Source organism: Choristoneura fumiferana, chromosome 13 (assembly GCF_025370935.1).
Source record: "Choristoneura fumiferana chromosome 13, NRCan_CFum_1, whole genome shotgun sequence".
Classification (NCBI taxonomy): domain Eukaryota; kingdom Metazoa; phylum Arthropoda; class Insecta; order Lepidoptera; family Tortricidae; genus Choristoneura; species Choristoneura fumiferana.
Window position 1 is genome coordinate 16,298,770 of NC_133484.1, and position 22,031 is coordinate 16,320,800.

The 22,031-nt window shown below is 34.6% G+C and overlaps 2 protein-coding genes across 2 annotated transcripts; both read left to right on the plus strand.

Moving 5' to 3' along the window:
* Nucleotides 1-5,629: 5,629 nt before the first annotated feature.
* On the plus strand, nt 5,630-7,894 carry LOC141434403 (FLYWCH-type zinc finger-containing protein 1-like). Its single transcript, XM_074096821.1, has 2 exons — nt 5,630-5,699; nt 7,255-7,894. Coding segments are annotated over exons 1-2 (213 nt in total). The 5' UTR covers nt 5,630-5,698; the 3' UTR covers nt 7,467-7,894.
* Nucleotides 7,895-10,114: 2,220 nt separating this feature from the next.
* LOC141434521 (uncharacterized) lies at nt 10,115-16,695 on the plus strand. Its single transcript, XM_074096944.1, has 5 exons — nt 10,115-10,163; nt 12,173-12,306; nt 12,891-13,032; nt 13,601-13,771; nt 16,040-16,695. The coding sequence occupies exons 1-5, from the start codon at nt 10,115-10,117 to the stop codon at nt 16,300-16,302; spliced, it is 759 nt and encodes a 252-aa protein (XP_073953045.1). The 3' UTR covers nt 16,303-16,695.
* The last annotated feature ends 5,336 nt before the right edge of the window (nt 16,696-22,031 follow it).

Genomic DNA, 22,031 nt, shown 5'->3' on the forward strand with positions numbered 1-22,031 from the left:
CATGGCATATCCGTGTTGTGCACCTGTATTCGGAAAAAAAAACATAAAAGATCTCTCACAGTTGACGTTGTTACAGACCGACCTATATTTGTACCAAGCGTACGTGGCAACCGAATCCTGTACTATCAAGGCTACAAGTACCATCGTTGGAGAGAGACAAAATACAAGTCTCGATGGCAATGCGCAACCCATCGCAAAACTGGATGCACCGGCTCAGTCATAATTATGGAAGGAGAAGTTATTAAATCAAGTAGCCATAACCACGACCCATATATACAGACTGGAAATGTTTTTACACCACTTGTAAATAATGTATTTTAAATGCTCAAGATGTGAAAATTTACTGAAAAGAAACTTTTTTTTAATGAAACTAAGCTGCATTTTGCATGCATAAAAAAGCCGTGGTGGTCTAGTGGTTTGACCTATCGCCTCTCACTCAAGCAGAGGGTCGTGGGTTCAAACCCCGGCTCGCACCTCTGACTTTTTCGAAATTCATGTGCGGAATTACATTTGAAATTTACCACGAGCTTTTCGGTGAAGGAAAACATCGTGAGGAAACCTGCACTAACCTGCGAAGCAACTCAATGGTGCGTGTGAAGTTCCCAATCCGCACTGGGCCCGCGAGGGAACTACGGCCCAAGCCCTCTTGTTCTGAGAGGAGGCCTGTGCCCAGCAGTAGGACGTATATAGGCTGGGATGGATGGAAGCTGCATTTAATGATTTTTTTTAAATACACTTTCTACACACCGGGATCGAACCGACTAAAATACATAAACCGCACCTTATACTACATTTATGGTATGAATCGATAGGGTTGATCAAAGGGATCAAATCACCTTAACAAATCATGGTAAATAAAATGAAAGGAAGATCATTAAGTGTGAATTTTGTCTATATTTTATTTTAAGAAAACTTAAATAGACAAAAACAATTTTTCCAGAAATATTTTAATGCAGTATGGTTTCTTTAAAAAAAGGAACGGTATCCTTGCGTATATTTATATAGCGTGTATTATATGTACGATATAATTATGTATATATCCGTAGATGTATTCTGTTGCGTTTTAATTTTCTGATCTACTTGATGCACCAACTGTTGTAAACTGGTCCTTCCTTCTTTTTGTAAAAAAGGTTACCTGGAAGAGATCGCTCTTAAGCGATAAGGCTGCCTATTGCTTACCTTGTAATTTCTCTGTGTATCTGTTTTCTGTATCGCTTGCCATTTCTGGTGTACAATAAAGAGTCTTTGTATTGTATTGTATTTTATATTTTCCTTTCTTCTGTATTGTGATTATTTTCCTTTCACGTGGCATTAAAATTTTCCACTCTGTACATGAAATTTTGTAGGTTTAATTAATTTAGTAATATTAATCTCTTGTACTTATAGTTTCTAAAGTAACGCTATAACATTAAAAACGAAAAAGTTTTCTGTAGATAAATGTTGTTTTTCAAGAAAAAACTAAGAAACTGATATGCTCGAAGGTTTTTGAAATGTACCTACCTAAGCATTTATTTGCAATTATTAATTTTTACGACTTAATAATAAAACAAATACAAATCCTTATAATAATAGTGAAATAATTGTGATCATTTTGTTTGCATCAATTTATGAAAATAAAGAATAATTACCTGATAAAACTACTTGACTCCTTCTTCAGTTATATTCTAGTAACTGCAAATGTAACAAAAAATACAAGCAAACTCGATACCGTCCTTTTTTTGAGTCGGTCAAAAATAATGAAAAGATGTATTTTTAAAGCAGCTTATATTTTCGAAAAGATTAAGTGTGAGTTGCGCCAAGTATCCAATAACAATGTCAAACGAGTCAACAAATCCCTTTGATTTGCCAGCTGGTTTCAGATTGGCTATCGTTAAAGTAAAATAATGCCAAAACAAGGTTTAAAACGTTGTAACATAGTGCCACTCACGCTTATTTAAAACTAGCTGCTGCCCGCCACTTTGACTGCGAAGAATTCGTATATCGTGCGCCCGTGAGAACAATTTATTTTTTCAGGATAAAAGGTATCCTATTATTTATTCAGTCATCTATGCTTCATGGCAATCGATTCATTAGTTAAAGTGTCGAAGCGAAACAAAAGAACAAACTCACTCTCAAATTTATAATATTAGTAAGATGTACAAATAAAAAAAACCCAGTCGATATAAACCTCAAAATTGTCAAGTATTTTCTAGATAAGGGGCGCGGGAAACTAGGTACAGGTAGGCCACCTGGTGTCAAAGTTCACCTGCTGAGTCTTAATTTTTAAGGTTCCGTAGCCAAATGGCAAAAACGGAACCCTTATGGATTCGTCATGTCTGTCTGTCTGTCCGTATGTCAGAGCCACTTTTTTCCGAAACTATAAGCTTAGAACTATACTGTTGAAACTTGGTAGGTAAGTAGATGTATTCTGTGAACTGCATTAAGATTTTCACACAAAAATAGAAAAAAAAAACAATACATTTTGGGGGTTCCCCATACTTAAAACTGAAACTCGAATTTTTTTTTTCATTCAAAAATGATATTGAGGTTTTTAGTGTCATTTTTTTCTAAACTGAATAGTTTGCGCGAGAGACTTACAAAGTGGTAAAATGTGTGCCCCCCTGTAACTTCTAAAATAAGAGAATGATATAACTAAAAAATATATATAATGTACATTACCATGCAAACTTCCACCGAAGATTGGTTTGAACGAGATCTAGTAAGAAGTTTTTTTTATACGTCATAAATCGTAAAGGAAACTTTTATATTATGTTACTTGCTGCTACGGAACCTTTCATGGGCGAGTCCGACTCGCACTTGGCTGCTTTTTTTTCTAACAGATGTAGTACTTAAGGCCTACACGTGGGTCACCAGGTTTGTTATTGTGGTTATTAATTCAATATTCATTTGTGTCCCACGCTGGGCCGTGGCCTCCCTTGTTTCCGTCATTCGTCCCTGTCGAAAGCATATTCCTGCCACTACTTGACATCTGTCCAAATCATCCCACCATATCCGCTTCGGTCTGCCCCTATCTCGTTTTTTTTTACATATAACTGATCGTTATTTACCCCCATCTCACCTAGTGCAGATGAGGCCAAATATTCTTAAAATTCATTAGGTATTCAATGAACAATTGGCATTGGTCTCAAAAAAACACAATTTTTTTTTATATATTTTTTTTCATAAAATAGGCGAATTTAAGACACTTTGAAGGATTTTGATTTTAGTTGCGTTTTAAATTTTTTACCCTATTTAGAAGTTACCGGAATTATAGCTAACCATAGTTGCCATGTCGTTAAAAACTACGTTTTTCGTTGCCCATCAAAATTTATTTCAAAATTCTTAGAATTCTTTATTCAATAAACAATTTGTGCGTTATAAAGTACATTCGGCCGTTATTCTGAGTGTAAATTTGTTCTTTTTTAAAGTACGCAATGACTAATAAGGTTAAAAAATTCCATGATTAATATGGTACTTTGTTTTTCGCAGGTCACCCTGAATTTAAGCTCAGCATACGAGGCAACCGTATTCTGTACTACAAAGGATATAAGTATCACAAGGAAAGGGAGTATAACAGACGAACTAGGTGGCAATGCGGGACACACCGCAAAAGCATTAAATGCACAGGCTCCGTCATAACAATTGAAGATGAAGTCATCAAATCAAGCAGCCACAACCATGACATTCTTAATTACTATAGATAATAGATTAAATGCAAAAACTTTCATCTAAAAATACATAAACTTTTTGTTGTTAGTTTTCTTTGTTTAAAGTGTAATTTTATTACTTACTTAATTTAACTTAACATTTGTTTTGTTTACGTTGCAATGGGATTCTTTTTCGACATAAATAAAATATCATATTCACCAAATTCTGTATCGTACTGAGATAGGTGTGTGTTGAAAATACAAATTCAATTTTTTGTACGAGTATCTATTACATTGGCACATTTTATTTAACCATTCTTCAGCTGCCAGATTCCACCACTAAAGGTCGCACTACTCGAAGCTACTCGTCGTTAATGTAGTTTTCAACATCACCTCCATGGATGGTACTTCTCCAGTGAGCGCTTCAAATGATATCTTTCTTACCTTGACATCAATATCTCACCGTATATAATATCCCGCTGCGAAGCACAGACCTTCCAGAATGAGAAGACTTGGGCCGCAGTTACCACCCAAGCCCAGTGTCCCATACGTGCAAAATCTGGAATGGACTGTAGGTTTTTCCACCATGCTACGACATGGGTTTCTTTAAAAACTGAGTGTAGCACTTTTTGCAAAGCTAGCAACGCTCCAGCAGTTCCAATGATGCTGCACGTCCAATGGGCTGCGATAATCACTTACTACCAGATGAACTGTATGCTCATTTCTCGCTTTTAATGTTGCGGTATAACTTTACCTTGTGTTTTCAGAACCGGAATTTGAACTCACACAGAAAGGAAAGAGAACGATGTTCTATCAAGGCCATAGGTATCATGAAAAATACAAAAATGGTGGCAAAACGACTTGGCGCTGCGGGGCGACCCGAAGAACCGGCTGCAGGGGCATGGTTATGACAATAGATGATGTAGTACACAAAACGAAGCCTCATTCTCATCCTAGACTCTGGCCAGCGAAAGCTGTCCACGAGAAACCGCGGCAAATTAAAAAAAAATGAGGGTGACAACACTTGATGTACACTGATTAAACGATGTTGCTACTTAGAAATTATTTAAATTTTCCAGATATTAAATTATACTTGGGACTCTTCAAGCTGCATCAAAATGCATGTAGTAATGTGTGAAAGTTGATGATGCACTTTAGGAGTCCATTGGTAAATTTTATGATCTTTGTCAGTCCCCATTTACGTACAGTCCAGACGCATATCCAAGTTTTGGACCATTTTGACCAGATTGGCATTGAATATATATATCTTCTAACATTTTAATTCTAAAATAATCTGATAACATTTTGCATTTTGATAATGGTAGGAGGTTGAATTAACCAAAAAATAAATTATTTATTTCTAATAACAGAAATATCAAAATTATCTAAGCCGCGCTAGAATGACTTATGAAAATTTTGACAGTCAAAAATGATACCAGATTAAAGTTTCGTAAAAAAGGCGTGGACAGCTTTCGTGCGTGCAGCATGTTTTAGAAGAAAATAAACACTTTTTTATAAGTTTTGTAAAATTTGGGATGTTGGTGTTTTCCAAGCTTCGTATATTGTTGGAGCCCCGGTCGCGAGATGTGTATACGGATTTTTAGGTAAGTGAGTGGGCAGTTTTGTGGTAGGCATTTATTTGTGTACCGATTGTGTTAGAGAATCCGTGTGTTAGGTTTAGCACTCTGTGGCAGGGGCTCGAGTGGTATGGTTTGGAGGACATGTCATGTTCCTCATGGTTCGAGTCTTTACGCGTTTAATTCGTATTGTTTCAACAACCACACGATTAATAGTTAAGGTTAGACTGGCATGTTCATTATCAATCAAAGTTTCATAGTAAAATTAAATAAAGGTTTTAAAAATATATGTCTTTTTAAAATGAAATTAACAAGTTGATGACCACTTCCCCTTTATTGAATTTTGACGAAACGTTTCAAGTAAACCAGTCTCCTAGGAATATCCGCACTAAAATTCTATTTAACAATTGGTTTAATTTCAGGCCCATACTTCGGTCTATCTCACCTCGGCAACAGAACGTTATATTTCAAAGGTTACAAGTACCATCGGAAGCGAGTAAGTGGACTCAAAACGTCTTGGCACTGCGGCACCCACAGAAAACGTAACTGTAAGGGGCTGGTCACGACAATTAATGACAAAGTTGTGAAGTACAGCGCGCATTCGCATGAAGCCATACTATAGAGAAAGAACAAGGCCGGTCCACTGTCGTTTAAAATCACGATGACGTCCAAAATACTAAGACATGCGATAGCTAAAGCGAACCGCTTTTATTTTGTATGACAAAACCGGTTTTTGCTATCATAAAATCTGAAACAGAGGCCTTTTTGCCTAACGTTTCTGACACTCGCGATCGCAATCAAATGACAGATTTCGCATACAAAAACTGTCACTTAATTGCGATTGCGAGCGCCAGAAAACGTTGGACAATACCGCACCAGGTCTACATTGCCTATATGTTGTGTAAAATGGATGTACTTACCTACTGTAAAGTATTTGCACAATCGAGTGTGTGCGTTGGCATTTTTGTATTCTTAACTTTAAGTTTGATAGATATTTAAAAAACCGTAATTATAGATTTTATAGGAATATGCACGTTATTGGTTGCATATTTTTCGCTGAAAATATATGATTAAAGCATTGATTCAAAGAATACGAAATGTCGTTGTATAAGTATAGTCATTTATTCCCATGTAGTACTTGATTCATTTCTTTGTAGTGCCTAGAACGTTTAATTTAATTCAATTTTCTAATTATATGATTGAATTTTAATTTGTAAATCATCAAGCTAAAATAAGGTAACGATGGATTTCGCGTTTTTTAGGGTTCCGGAGCCAAAATGGCAAAAACGGAACCCTTATAGTTTCGCAATGTATGTCTGTCTGTCTGTCTGTCTGTCCGTCCGCGGCTTTGCTCAGGGACTATCAATGCTAGAAAGCTGTAATTTTGCACGGATATATAGGTAAACTATGCCGACAAAATGGTACAATTAAAAAAGTAAAGTAAAGAGGGATGATTTTTTTTCTCATCCAACCCTGTAGTGTGGGGTATCGTTGGATAGGTCTTAAAACCATTAGGGGTTTGCTAAGACGATTTTTCGATTCAGTGATTTGTTTGCGAAATATTTAACTTTAAAGTGCAAATTTTCATTTAAATCTAGCGCCCCCCCCCCCTCTAAAATTTAAAGCGGTGGGTGGAAAAAATTGAAAAAATTCAGGATAGTAGTAAGTATATCAAACTTACAAGGAAAACTATAACGGCTAAGTTTTCTTGAGAACCCCTACTTGGTACCTAAACTTGGAAGATTCCGTACAAAATACGAAATCCTTAGAAAAATATTACTTAATTTTTTCGTAATGGCTACTGAACCCTATTTTGAGTGTGTCCAACACGCTCTTGGCCGTTTTTTTTTTTTAACTAACGAAACAAGTAACGAAAGTTTACATGTGTACAGTAAATTAAATAAATAATAACGAAAATTAATTAATTAATGTATTTAATAAATAATTGAATTTCAAAACCCCTTTAAAAAATATTTTGTCAGTCACTTAAAATACCAACACACTTCCAAAATTTCAACCAATCATAAATTGTCACGATGTTTTTATTACAGTGTTCTTCGGTGAGACTTGTAAAGGGGGTCGATACATCTACTATCGCGGGTACAAGTACCACAAAGAGAAGCAATCTGGGTTAAAAACCCGGTGGTACTGCGGCACCCACCGCCGACTGGGGTGCCACGGGGCTATCAGCACCATTGAAGACGATATTATCAAGTGTAATGATAACCACAACCACCCCGAAGTGCATTACGAACGATTTTAAGGAGGTTCTTAACTCGGTGCTTGTTTCTGTTCACTGCATATACATTTATGAACAGATTTTTTTTTTCAAAGTTTTATATTTTAAGTACGGTCCCACATATTTTTAAAATTGGTTCACACACATTAAAGGTATTAACATCGCTAAAGACTTTACCTCTATCTGAATTTCACAAATTATAAGAAAACTAGAATCCGATGTAATATACCAAGTTTCAAAGTTACGAACATTTTTGTTTGTAGCTTTTCAGAAACATACGACGAAAAAAGTTTAACTTGCTAAATTATGAATTATATTTAGTCTTCCTCTATACGAGTATGCATGCCATATCAATTAACCAATTAACGTAAGAAATTCGGCCAGTTGTGTCTTGACTACCTCTGTAATAGGTAATCTAGCAACGCGTTAAAAACAATATTTTGTATTTTTAGCCATCTACGTACCAAAGTGGGATGGTCGTAGGATGCTCCATTTCCGAGGCTACAGGTACTCGCAGCACATCCGCAATGGGCCAAAGACACGATGGCGATGCTCCACCCACACTCGGCGCGGCTGCACCGCTAAAATACATACCTACAATGATCTGATCATCAAATGCAACGATATACATAACCATTAGTTCCTAATCGAAAAGTAAGATTTGACAGTTGTAAGCATACGTAGCATCTTGGTAGCATTCTCAATATATGTATTTAGTTTTGTATCATGACTGCAACCAAGGCATGTTCTTGGTATTTTATGCGGCGATTACACTGAGTCGTTCACCTAACGCGGTCCAAACTACTTAGGACAACGAACGTCCTCTTATACTACCGTGTTCTTCACACTTTTACGGTCGCCAAATACAGCATGCGGCGAACGACTTAGTGGAATTGCCGCTTTAGTCCTTTTCTGATTACGAGAGGGCGCTAACGGATAAGGACAACCTCATTAAAAATTCAACTTTTAAACATTATTACAAATAGAATCAGTAGTAGGATTGTATAATTTTCCTTTGTTTAATAACTTATGAAATGTGTATGTTTTATTAAGTACCTATGTTGTATTAAGTTATCAAAAAGAGGTAAACATAGTAGGAGGAAGGATCTCTATTCAGAGAGGAAACCGTCGACATTTTTTGTAATGAAAAAACAGACCTCTTAAGAACCACTAGTTTTACTTTTTCTTTAAGTTATCTAGAGTGCAGATGCCAACATAATGCTACGTCTATAGCAACGTGGAGAAAAGATAGGTACCAAAAATTTACTGCTTATTTTATTTCTGCCAATTTGCAGTGTGAAACAGTAAGTGTACAAAGTGCTCTATGTATTTTGAACAAACAATCGTAGATAGTTGTCGCTACATACGTAGAGTAAAACATGTACTTACTACAGCAATCTTAATTTAAACTGTAGTAAGTGGTTTAGATTTATTAAACGGAATAGATGCTTTCAATTGCTCCATACCACGCAGATAATTGCTAGCAACTCGGCAAATTTAAATTAAATTTAATTAAATGCCCGTATAAAGGCGTCATACGTTGTGATAGTTATGTATATGTGTTGTAATGATTGGAAATATATATAATACAATAACAAACGAATTTATTATAAGTTTAATAAATTGGTAAGCCATTAATTAATACCACGTGCCCGCCTTTTTATTTTTCATTTAATATTTTTTACCAAATAGGCACCGGGATCAAATGATATTCACAATTTCTTTGTTTTGTTGAGTGTTGAATGAGTTTTCATCAATAAAAAAATGATTATAGTATACACTATTTAATTGACGGTACTTTTTATTGCATCGTCATCGGGTCTACATATAACTCTTCTTAGATCAATAATTATTCTTAGACTGGATTACGATTGATGCTAATATTATGTATTTGTTTCGAAATAAAGGGACAAATTTTGATTGCAAGATTTGATTACATCAAATAAAAGCTTGTAACTAATAAATTTTTGTACCAACTTTCTTTCAGCCCTATTTGAATCCAATAGAAGAGGTAACCCTGTTCTATGTCACAAAGGCTACAAGTATACTTACCATCGGCAGTCGCAGAATGGGTTGAAGAAACGATGGCACTGCGCAACTCACCGACATGTAGGCTGCACTGCCGCAGCTTTTACCGTTGAAAACGAGGTTATTAAATGCAGCGGAACTCATAAACATTAAGAATATTATATTTTGAACATAAAACTAACGTGAGACGCACTCATATTTAATAAATAAATCCAGATAACTCACGTCTTAAATCGAGTTTAGCGCAACGTGTTTAAGACTAATTCGTGGCCCTAAAAGACTAGTTCTTGGAGCAACGCGACTCTGCGGCTGCTAGAAAGCGCACTGCGTGCAACCGCCTTGCTTGCGGATTTATTTAATTAAATATCGAGGATATTATATTATTTTGAACTTATTAATTATGACCATAACTCGAAACTCAATCGATATATTGCTAAAGTTGCCTCAACGTTTATGACAGATTGCAGCGGTCATCGTCACGATTAGATTCATGATTTACTCACCGCAGCCACTGCAATATACATAGGTATATGGCCGAAGCGTCCAGGTGGTTTTAGCAATTTCTTATCGTGTGATAAGTCCCGTGTTGTGATATTAGGTACTTTATAAGGACATTTACATTTAAATCACAAAGCATAGGAAAGATGATAAAACTTCTTCCAATAAACTCTGAACAAGACAGACATATAAGAGGTAGGTACATATAAGATGATAGACATATATAAGAGGTACCTAACTACTTTATTTGGCCTAAGCCAATGAGTGTATCAAATAGCAGTAAATTGGCACAAACTATATAGTTAACGAGTAGAAAATTGAGAGAAACTAAGACAAAAAAAACGTCTGTGTCATTTATCAAAAATAATATTTTACCATGACTTTGTATTTTTATTATTTCGATATTAACCCCTTGGTCAGTAATGTGGGAACATAGTGTAATGTAAGTTCCAGAAATGCGTTAATTATTTAGGTACTCCTAACCTTAGTTACATATTATAATAATAAACGTGATGCTTGAAAATTTTGTTTTACTTTATCACTGACACGTTAACCACGGATAGGATTTGGATAATATTTTACACTATGATACCTTTATCTCAAAATAAGATTCTTTTTACATAATTTTTATACGATTTTTTCTCCTGACTACCTACTTGTTGTTGACTATACTTGTAGTGTTTTCTAAGCTACGTATTTCTGAGTACCAATTTTCAAATCAATCTGACTATTGGAACTGGACCAAGGTAAATTGCAAAATATGAAACAAACAAATAAATATTACGAGGTAAAGCTAATAAGAACCTTGTTAAAATTCCCCGTAATCAATTAAATAATGACACAACTGATGATTTAAATGACCAACATAACACACTTATAAGAGAACTTTACCGGAACATAAAAAGGGAAATTTTGATGATATCAACGGGTAGGGTAGATCGGGTGGAAGGGCTCTTAATAGATAAGGCCGCCTATTACTTACTTTGTAAATTTTCTCTTTGTTTACCTGTTTCTGTATCGATTACTATTTATGGTGTACAATAAAGAGTTATTGTAGTGTACTCTGTAATATAGAAAAATGAAAATTTGCTTAGAGGTTCCTTTTAAAATGTAGATGCGGAATAAGTAAGGATGCCTAATTTCCCTTGGGATAGGCGGTTCAGCAACGAGGAAGAACCCATGAACGAGCTTTAGCTCCATACAGACCTATTTTTGTTTCGTTACAGCAAATATTTTATCTCCCATTTTATAATTTAGTTGTGATTTTTAAATTATTTATTTTATGTTAAAATTAATATTTTTATTTCGTAAACGGAGTTAGATTTTTCCTAACAATTATTATTAGATTAAGAATTAGTATTTTATATGTTTCCAGTCCATTATATACCTACAAGGAATAGTGGTCATGTATCAAGGTTACGCATAACATCGGAAGAGTCACAACGCCTTTAAAATTCGCTGGCAGTGTGGCAAAAACTACAAGCATAAATGTAACGCCGGAGTGCACACATTAGGAGACCAAGTCATCAAAACTTACGGATTTCATAATCATTAACTGTTATGATAAGAAAAAAATCATTCAGTTGCACGATTTTTGCGTGATGTAGAAGGAACAGCCCTTAGTCAAAATATTGAAAAATATTCTTATAATTTCAACGTATCCGTCCGTCTGTCCTTAGCTTTGCTCTTTTCTTGACCTAAGTAGGTATATATATTTTTGACCTTTCTCGCCATTGAAGCTTTTGGTTTAGGTAAGTCGAATTCTTATACTTTGAGCAAATTTGATCAAAAATATGTGAAAGTTGGATCATTGCTCAGAAGTATAAGAACTCGACTGTATAAATGTCTGCTACTAATTTTGTTTTTATTTTTCGTTTTCGTTATTACTTTTGTAAAAAACTAAGTTTTTTTTTTCGTCTTCCTATTGAATAAATAAATAATTTCTTAAATTTTTATTTATAGAAAATTGCAGCTCTAATAATTTTTCTCAAAAAGTATAAATATAATTTAGAGAGTTAATTTTGCAGTAAAACACGTTGTTCACTTATTTACGTTGGTATTTTCATGTAGCAGCAGACAAAGCAGAAGTGTTCATTCGTATTGAACGATATCCGACGCCATACGAATGTACACTTTTTCAATGAAAAGTTTTTAAGTGAATTTGTATTTGTATTTGTGTTGAATTTGTATTTATTCTCTTTCAGTTCAATTCTTGCTCACTAAGGCCGGAGGACGCATGCTCTTCTACCAGGGACACAAGTATCATCGCCAGAGCCACAATCAGTACAAGACTCGGTGGCAGTGTGTGCACAATCGCCCTTTTAGATGTTTAGCCGTCGTACACACGTATGACGACGAAGTCATCAAAATTAATGGCACTCATAATCATGATTAACATGAATTAGGAGTTTACACATCTAGGTTACCGGTTTAAATCACTACCGTTCAATTGTTTATTTTGGGAATTAAAAAAATGAACATAGGCGACTTGCAAGGACTTAATATCATAGTTCGTGTTCGTACTTTTAATAAAAGGAGCGTTCAGGTATTACGTAACCTAATTTTTGAAGATTTATAGTTTTTTGATTGCTTTATCACATTTTTATCGGTATTTGAACGTACATTTGTGGCGCTTGATGCTGTTATTAGCCTACTTATCTGTGGGTTGATTTTTGAAATAATACCTTAAAAAAATCCAGTTCGAAAATGGTCCAAATTGGTGTTATTTTCGAAATAGAAAATTACAGCTCTAATCAATTTTGTCAAGTAATCTAAATTTTATTTAGAGCGGTAATTTTGCAACAAAATACATTTTTTAACTATTATTTGCGAAGGTACTTTCATGTATTTCAAAATCGGCGCCCTAGCCGCGACTTAGTTTTTGTATTGTTCTAAGTTTTAAGTGAATCTATTCTCTTTCAGTTCAATTCTTGCGCACCAAGGCCGGAGGACGCAAGCTCGTCTACCAGGGACACAGGTATCATCGCCAGAGCCACAATCAGCACAAGACTCGGTGGCAGTGCGGGAACTATCGCCCTTTTAGATGTTCAGCCGTCGTACACACGTATGACGACGAAGTCATCAAAATTAATGGGACTCATAATCATGATTAACATGAGTAAGGGTTCACACATCGAGGGGGGCGGGTCTAACGGTTTGTGACACAAGAACAAAAAAATATATAATGTGACAATAGGGGGGAAGGGGGCTAAAACGTGACTTCATATATGAGTGCGTGACACTAAAGTGATTTTTGATACTATGTTAGAAAAAATCATCACCCTTACTTAAATTGTATGAAAATTAAAATAATATATAAATAAAAAATATTAATTTTTGTTTTTCAATAGAATAAATTACTACTCTTCAATTATTTAATAAAGAGTCATTTTATTGTATTGTATTTATTTTAGGAAATACGCAAAACGAGAACGAGGACCTGCAAATATTAAATAGTTTGTAATTTAAACAAATATGGTTTCTGGCTAAAGTCTTAAATACTTGATAGTGGATGAAGATTTTCTAAATGGTCACTAAAACCTCGAATAAAGCAGCAAACTCGTTAATATAAGACATCCACACACGAAACTTAGTTTTTGTACTTAGTTTTAAATGAATTTATTATTTTTCAGTTCAATTCTTGCGCACTAAGGCTGGTGGACGCATCCTCTTATACCAGGGATACAAATATCATCGACAGAGCCAGAATCAGTTAAAGACTCGGTGGCAGTGCGGGAACCATCGCCCCTTTAGATGTTCAGCAGTCGTGCACACGTATAACGACGAAGTCATCAGAATTAATGGTACTCATAATCATTATAATCATTACTAATATGAATAAGAGTACTTTCATCTAAGGTTTGGCGGTTTGTGACGTTGTGACACAGGAATAAACCAATATTCATGCACTGTGATAAGAGGGGGCGCTAAAGAGATCAAAATTGATGTTAGAACAAAGTCATCAACCTTATTGTTTGAGAATTCGCCTTCCTTTTGTGTAAATCACAAATTTTCATACAATATGACCAGGGGGGGTGAGGTGAGGTTATAAGCGTGACGTAATTTATGGAAAGCGCGTAATACAATGTGTTGTGTACATTTTTAATACTATGTTAGAAAAAAGTCATCAAACCTACCTAAATTACATGACAAGGACATTAATTGAATTTACTACCAAAGAATAAAAGCGACTTGTGTTGGAGTAAATTTGAGTCTAAATTATAGGTTTCAATGGCTTAAGAACAAAACATTTTATTCAATCAAATAATACACGAAATACATAATAACATGGAAACTATTACTTGAATATTTATCTCTAACGATTAGTTTTAATTTTTCAATTTATTAATAATCAGTATTAAATCTTGGTTAATAATCTAGGTACTTATTAAATTGACTTTAAGACTCGATTTTAGAAATTAAGATATTATTTGCATGCCAATGTATCTAGTTAGACATGTCATAAGTAGCTCGTTAGCACTATTTACATATAAGACCGACCATGTCATGTATAAACTATTTCATTTTAATTAATTTCATTGCGTAATAGCAAAATGTTTTTTCAAGTATGCAACTTTATACTAGGTTATTAATTAATATTACTAGCTTTCAACTTTTGCTTTAGGCTTTTTGTATTAGGCTCGGCCTGTAATGGTAATGTAAGTAAGATTAAGTTAAATAAATAAATAAACTTGGAAGTAGCAAATTACACATAATTAATCAAAGAGCAATAGATACCACTTCTTTCTGTCAAACTGCATAGAATGAGGGTAGAAAGAGACGGTGAATGCAATAGGAAATACGGCCTCAGTAATGCTAATTGCAATAAAACTTCCCCCCTCATGTGACTCCGTTCCATCAAGCCGTGTAAATTGTAAAGTGTGACGAAAAACAGGTACATCTACGAACCATTTCATTACGTGAAGCATTTTTACAGTTTAATTGTGATTTTCCCTGGTGTTCCACACCGAGCCATAATTAAGATAATTCACCAGTACACACCCTGCAAAAGGATAACACTCCATTTCCATAATCACGTTTAATATATCTTCAAATGTGGCGAGGATTTTAGCTATTCTCAAAAAAAGCAAAAGCACGGTTACACGTCGGCTTTAAAGTGCTACCATTCTACTAGATACCCTCAAGCTTTCCCTTCAAATATTGTAATTTCCCTAGGGAACAATATTTTTTAGATCCGCCTTACATAGAAAACCTTTTTGGCAAAGCGACTTGTATTTAACATAGTGAAACATTCCACTCCTTATTCGACGGAATCTTTTATATGTGTATGTTCGCCAATTAGTAGTTAATTAGTGTTAGGTAACTGGAAGAATTATTATTATTTTTACTTTTGTAATACCTTAGTTATAGGCGAAGTTCCTTAGTTAAGTTATTTTTTTTATTAAAACTGCCCAGTATTTTTATTCGGCTAATAAAGTCAATATTTGCCAAACTTATTTCTTTGCTTTAATGCCTAACGCTGAAACCAACTATAACCGGCGAGGAAACTTCGACCAAGAAGGTGGCTGCGGCGGAGAGTGAAAATAAAAGTATTATTTGATGAAACCCCATTGCAATCTTAGGTTCGTCTTCATGGAAAAATTGACAAACACAGCTTCGCTTTGATAATGAACGTTCACAACAAATAGGTAATAAACATTACGTACTCATAGATATAATAACAAAATTCATATCTTCATTATGTATAAAGTTCAACTAGTATTACATGTAAATACTATTATTATAGTAATATTTTGCGTCGCGTAGCATCAACGAGCCGTCGTTAATCGTTAGTTTAGACGCGAAAACACATGCGATCATGCACAAGTAGTATTCGAGCGTCCAAACTAATAACACTAATGAATCGGTGGCTCTTTGAGCACTACAGCGTGCGACCATTTACACTAATTTAAACTTCATCCACAAGAATCTATCTAATAGGGGTTATCGGGGATGAAAATCCGATCCAGCTTGGCCTTATCTCTGGTAAAACACTTATTAACTAGTTTTAGCCCGAGCAAAGCTCGGTCGCCCAGGTACTAAACCTTATAACAGCGTACCTTCTGTTCCAGAGCTCCTGTTCCTTCCATCAACTCGTGGCTCTCGCATCCTTTTCTTTGCTGGTTACAAGTTCCATCGCCACTACGCAACCGGAGTCAAAGCCCGCTGGCACTGCGCGACACGCCGCAAGCACGGTTGTCTGGCCTCGCTCATAACCGTTGAAGACAAAATTAACATCAAAGCTAACTGTAGGATCATGCATAACCATGAACCCGAGGAGTATCCTGAACTTGGAGATTACTTGAAGAGACCTGAAGATGTTGATGTTAAATAATAAAGTAATTATATTAATCACTCAATTTGGAATCGCAACTTGGACCGTAATACCGTAGTAGTTTGACGATGGACTTTCTTATCCTACCTTCATTTTTGTCCTGTCAGTGATTCGATTTATGTTTGTAAAGGTTTTGTGGATAATACGAAATTAAATATTTAAATAAATGGAACTAAACAACGAAAATAAATATGTTTCGGCGAATAACGTCTGGCAACCTGTTTCATTTCGCAACTTTTCATTTCCCAACTGTTTAATATTTTTGAAACTGTAAATATTTCAGGATTTTTATAAAACTAACCTAACCTAACATAAAGGGTTCTACACGATGGCCCTGAAATAAATCCTGAAATATTTACAGTTTTAGAGTTTGCGAAATGAAAAGTTGCGAAATGAAACAGGTTGCCAAACGCTACGTTGCGAAAGGCAGTACTCGTAATAAACGATATTGTGTCGTTATTATGTCTATAAAATATAAACAAGATGTACCTAAGTTCACATTATAATGGGGTTCGAATTTTGGTTACAATTTCTGTTTATGGTAGATTTGATTCATCATCACCATCATTATTACGTCTCACTGCTGGGCACAGGCCTCCATTCAGAATGGGAGGGTTCCCAAGCGGGCCCAGTGCGGATTGTGAACTTCACACACATCACTGAATTACAATTAAAGGGATTTAATTACAAATGAAAATACTGACCTTATAATTTCAGATGCGACATTTTGCACGTCCCGCCGAGGTGCTCGCTCGCTCCTGTTCGGTGGTTACCGTTACGTGCGACACCGAGAGCATGCTTCAAAAGTCCGGTGGCAATGCGCGACCCACCAGAGACTAGGGTGTAGGGCCAATGTGTTTACAATGGACAATGTAATTGTTAAGTGCAATGTCCTTCACAATCATCCCTACGTAAGCGAGGAACCCTACAGTAACATGGTCTTACCTTAAATGTTATACTTTAAGGAATACGTGATATGTTACCTACATTTCAATAAAAAATTGTACAAGATGAAAAAATAACGCTTATGGTAGATTTTTATTGCTATGTCAATTATGCTCTCTCGGTTTACTTCATTTGATGGGATTGAGACGACATGACAATGTATCACATAAAATAACAGAGAGCGGTAAACATTTTGTTGCTAACATACAAACGTTTATATTACAGAAACAAATTTGAAATCAATAAATACTTGTTACTTTTGAATCTTTTTAGCGATATGTAGCTATAGCTTTAGAAAAAATAAACTTGGCAACAATGAATTTTTGGGTAGGTAAACTATAGATAGATTGCGCTTGTAACTATGCATTCTAGAGTATAATAATAAATTTACGTACAAAGATAGATAAAAAATGTAATTAATTATTATTATTAATAATAGAAGAGTCATTTATTCGATGTGATGTGATTTATTTCATGTGATGTGATTATAGCAAAAGACATAGGAAAATTAAATATTCATTCTGTACATTAAACTGGCAATTCTTGTATACATAAATAAAGGTTCCGACGGATATACAAGGTTAGAGGTGTTGGGACTAGAAATCGATCTATGAAAGATAACTTCATCAAGACGTTGACAATACTCCCTCTTCTACAGATCGCCCAACGTTTCACACTTCAGCGATGGGTGCAAGGATAATGAACCACAAGGGACACCAGTATACGCGGCACTCTGTATGTTCATCGAGAGTGAAGTGGCTATGTACGGAGAGCAGAAACAACAAGTGCCACGCTATAGTGGTCACCATTGGTTGCAGAGTTGTGGACTACCACAATAAACACAGCCATCCGCCACATCAAATTAGCGTGCATTGTAAAGATATATAGATACAGGGGATAGATACAGATAAAGATATATAGATAGTGATATTAGCTATAAAAAATCAATTCGCTTTCTCAATCTCGTATTACTCTCATCTTGATAGTGAATTTATGGTTTTCTTTTGTTTGGAAATGGAAACGTTATACGGGCTTGAGAAAGTAAAAACGCTGTTTTGCCAATATTTACGCGGCCGTTTAAAAATGGTTTTGGTTTTTGCATTTAAAAGATCTCATTTTTAAGTCTTCTTAATTTTTAATTCCATTTTTTAACAGACAATTGGTAGTTAACCAACAACGGTCGTTGGTGGGAGTGATTTTCTGTTAATAATAATTTTGTAATATATGAATATTAACTTTATGACGCCTGATTTTGATTTGAAATGGATAGTGGATCTTGCGCTCGACTATCAAAATTATAAAGCTTACAAAGCATGGAAAAACAACTACCTACTTGTTGTACTTCCCTTTCATCTTCTTACAAGTCATCTTTAATTACGCAGGCACTATTTCCTTTCATTTAATCAACCAGGAAGTCTAATCTACGTTCAACAACATGATTGGATTTGGGTTCCACTTTGCTAGTGATCCAATGTCTAAAGCTGGATCAGCAAGGGCCCTTAAGGTTTTCTTTTAATTTTTCTGCGTAGTTAAAATATCTTTCGAATACCTACCTACTTTGTTTTTAATCTGTAATTGAAAACATGCTTATGACCTTTTATAAATTTAAAACTTTCAGACAGTTTCTAAAATTTTACCCTTTATAACCGAATCTAATAGAAAATGATATTACACAAAATTCTACTAAAGAAGTAAAGTTTTCATGCAATCCAATGTATTGACTTTATTACTTTTAGAACCAATTAGTATATTGGCACGATTACTATTAATTTTGATCATTTCACTGTGCTTTAACGCTTTAAGGGAAATAGATGTAAGCCTTGTAATTGATAATTTTGCTGAGTTTGACAGATGATGCCATGTATAAAAATAAACGTAAATTCTACATTAAACGGCTCCAATGTTCCTTATGTTATGATATACGCAAATAAATGTCTATGTGACTATTTAAAAATTAACAGGTTTATCTTTTTTTTTGTGAATTAAATTCAAGTTTTGTTCCGCGTACCTTCATTTTAGAGCAGCTCGATATTTCGGCACAGTTGCATGCGCCATGATCGCGAGTACGCGGATAAAAAAACAGAATTTAAGTCATAAAATTCGTAATGACCACGATAGTCTAGAATATTGTATCTTTTTTTAAATGACTCTCTATATAAAGTTGTTTTTTTGTGTACAGATTTGAAAAAAACGATCTCTTAGAGCATAACTGGAAATAATCATTATAACTAGCTGAGGCAAGAGACTTTTATTTAATAAAATAATTTTCCTCATTCATTATTTCCAGCTTTATGAGGCTAACATTGCACAAAAATATCCTTAGCTTTTACAAAATTTAAGTTAAGACTTCACCGGTTACTTAAATGTGGAAAAAATCTGAGAAGAGAATTTTATAACATACGTTAAATTCTCGAGTTGAGTTCCGCCAAATTTTCGTATACTTCGTCGACTCGTTCTAAGCATTTTCGTGGTGTATTATGTTTTGCTATAATAAAAACTGTATAATTAGAAGATACTAAGGATTTAATCCATTTACAGATGTCCCGAGCTTCTTTACAACAAACAAAGGGCACCAAGTCATGTTCTACAGGGGGTTCAAATTCATGCTGCATCGCGACAATGGAATTAAGAAGAGATGGCGCTGTTCCAAAGAGGGCTACAGAGGCTGCCGTGCAGCAGTATACACGAGCCTCGACGGCTGTGTTGAGCTGAGGAACGAACACAACCACCCTCCTGGCGCGTTTGCTAAGAACCTTTATAACGTGTCTGTGGCCGATTTAGTCATTATTCCCGATACATATAGGCCAAACTCTATGAACTCAAATTAAAATATATATAAGCGTTATCACAAATGCGAGTCGCACTCGCTTGTTGAGTTTCGTGAAAATTTAATGGCAATCAAAAATAATGTATGATGAGTATTTCATAGTATTCCTATGAGAACCGATGTTATTATAAATATTTTCAATTGGCTTGTGATTATAGGATTTGAAACCCCTGTGTATTTTGTATGAAAATACATTGCCAGAAAGTTGTATCTTTAGACTGAAAGTAAAGAAAAGAAAGAAAGAAGACATTTATTCACATTCACAAAAACACACACATAAAACAAAATTTGAAAAAAAAGAATAAACAACAAAAAAAAGAGAAAACAAAAAAAACATGAAAATACATCGAGATTTTGTATGTCCCCGCAAAAATGAAAGAAAAATGAGCAATGAGAATGAGTGTGTGAGTGAAGATTGCATGAAACTTTTTTTTTCACAGCTTCAAGGTATATTGGATGCCTAAGTATTCGACAGCTATTTCAATTTGATACTCCACGCGTTCCTAAGAAAAAAAAATTGACAGACTGACAATGCAGTGATCATACAAGGGTTCCTTTTTCTTTTCGAGGTACGAGTATAGTCGACCAAGAAATTGGTTTACCACCCTAAGGTTTAAAGTCATTTGTAGCGCTTAGAACGTCAAAGCCTATTTTCACTCACAAGTCAATATGACAATCAGCTTTATTGTTTTATTTCCGGAACTGTCATTCAAATTGGTAAAACATTTTCTTGGTCGACTATACAGTCGCAATCAGATATTTTAGAGCAGCCAAGGTGATCAAAAATATTGAAACATGAACTCTAATACCTTAATATCGATGGCATGCAAACGTAAAAGAAGACATCTACAAATGCTATTTTACAGGAGAGCGTATTTAATAAAAAATAATGACTACTCGAGATTAATGGACCGAATTTAACATGAAATTTTCTATGATGCATTAAAATAATGTTCTTTGTTGATTGTTTAACAGATTTTTTATTTCTGTACCATTATTTAATGAAAATTGTAGATGTCTTTTTTTACATGAAAGAGCTTAAACGTAAGGAAACATTCTGCCTGATATCCGTTTATGCGTTGTTAATGAAACAAACGCCTATTCCGTTATAAAATCGAATAAGCTAAGGTAAGAATCTCCAGTAAAACTTAGAGATGTTTAGAAGAATTTAAACAACATACAACGAGTATTCACTCTTTTTTGATAAAATTTTGTAGATTCTTTATTTACTTTGCATTAATAATTTATTCATATTATTAATATGAGTTATCTACCACTCAACTTCATCGCTGTCTATCATATAAATTAATTATTTCGTTTCAAAAACACGCAAAATATGTGTTAAAATAAAAATTACAATTTTGTTTTTTATTGTTTATTCATAATTGTTTTTTCGTACTCAAAAAGCTAAGTTATTTTATTGTTTATTTACACTACTAAGTAAATAAATCAATATACCTAGGTACAAGTAATAAAATTAGAAAATATATACAAAACAAAATTAAATAAACTGTAAAAAATAAAACAGTAGTACTATATAATCTTAATACTAAAAACAATTAATGCTATAATGAATGTGATAATCAAAAAATTGGCATCAATGCCGCATTGATCAGGGCCCTCATCGTTATGGAAATCTTCTTGATATTGTTTCGGAGTACAGACCTTACCTCGGCCAGCATTTTGCAGTTAAGACCAACACATGCTAGTTACTAGCACGAAAGCATGCTACTATTGATCGAGCAAATGCTACCTACGAGCTTGTATGCATAGAACGTGCTACTATTAAGCATGCTTGTTTTCGTGTTATACAGGTACAGCCGGTTCTAGCATGCTTAAAAGCATGCTATACCATGCTAGTAACGAGCATAATAACAGTAGCCTTAGTATTATAAACAACTTTGAAGAAGAGCCAGAGGAGGATTCAGCTGGCTGGCAGCATTTGGAAAATTATGTC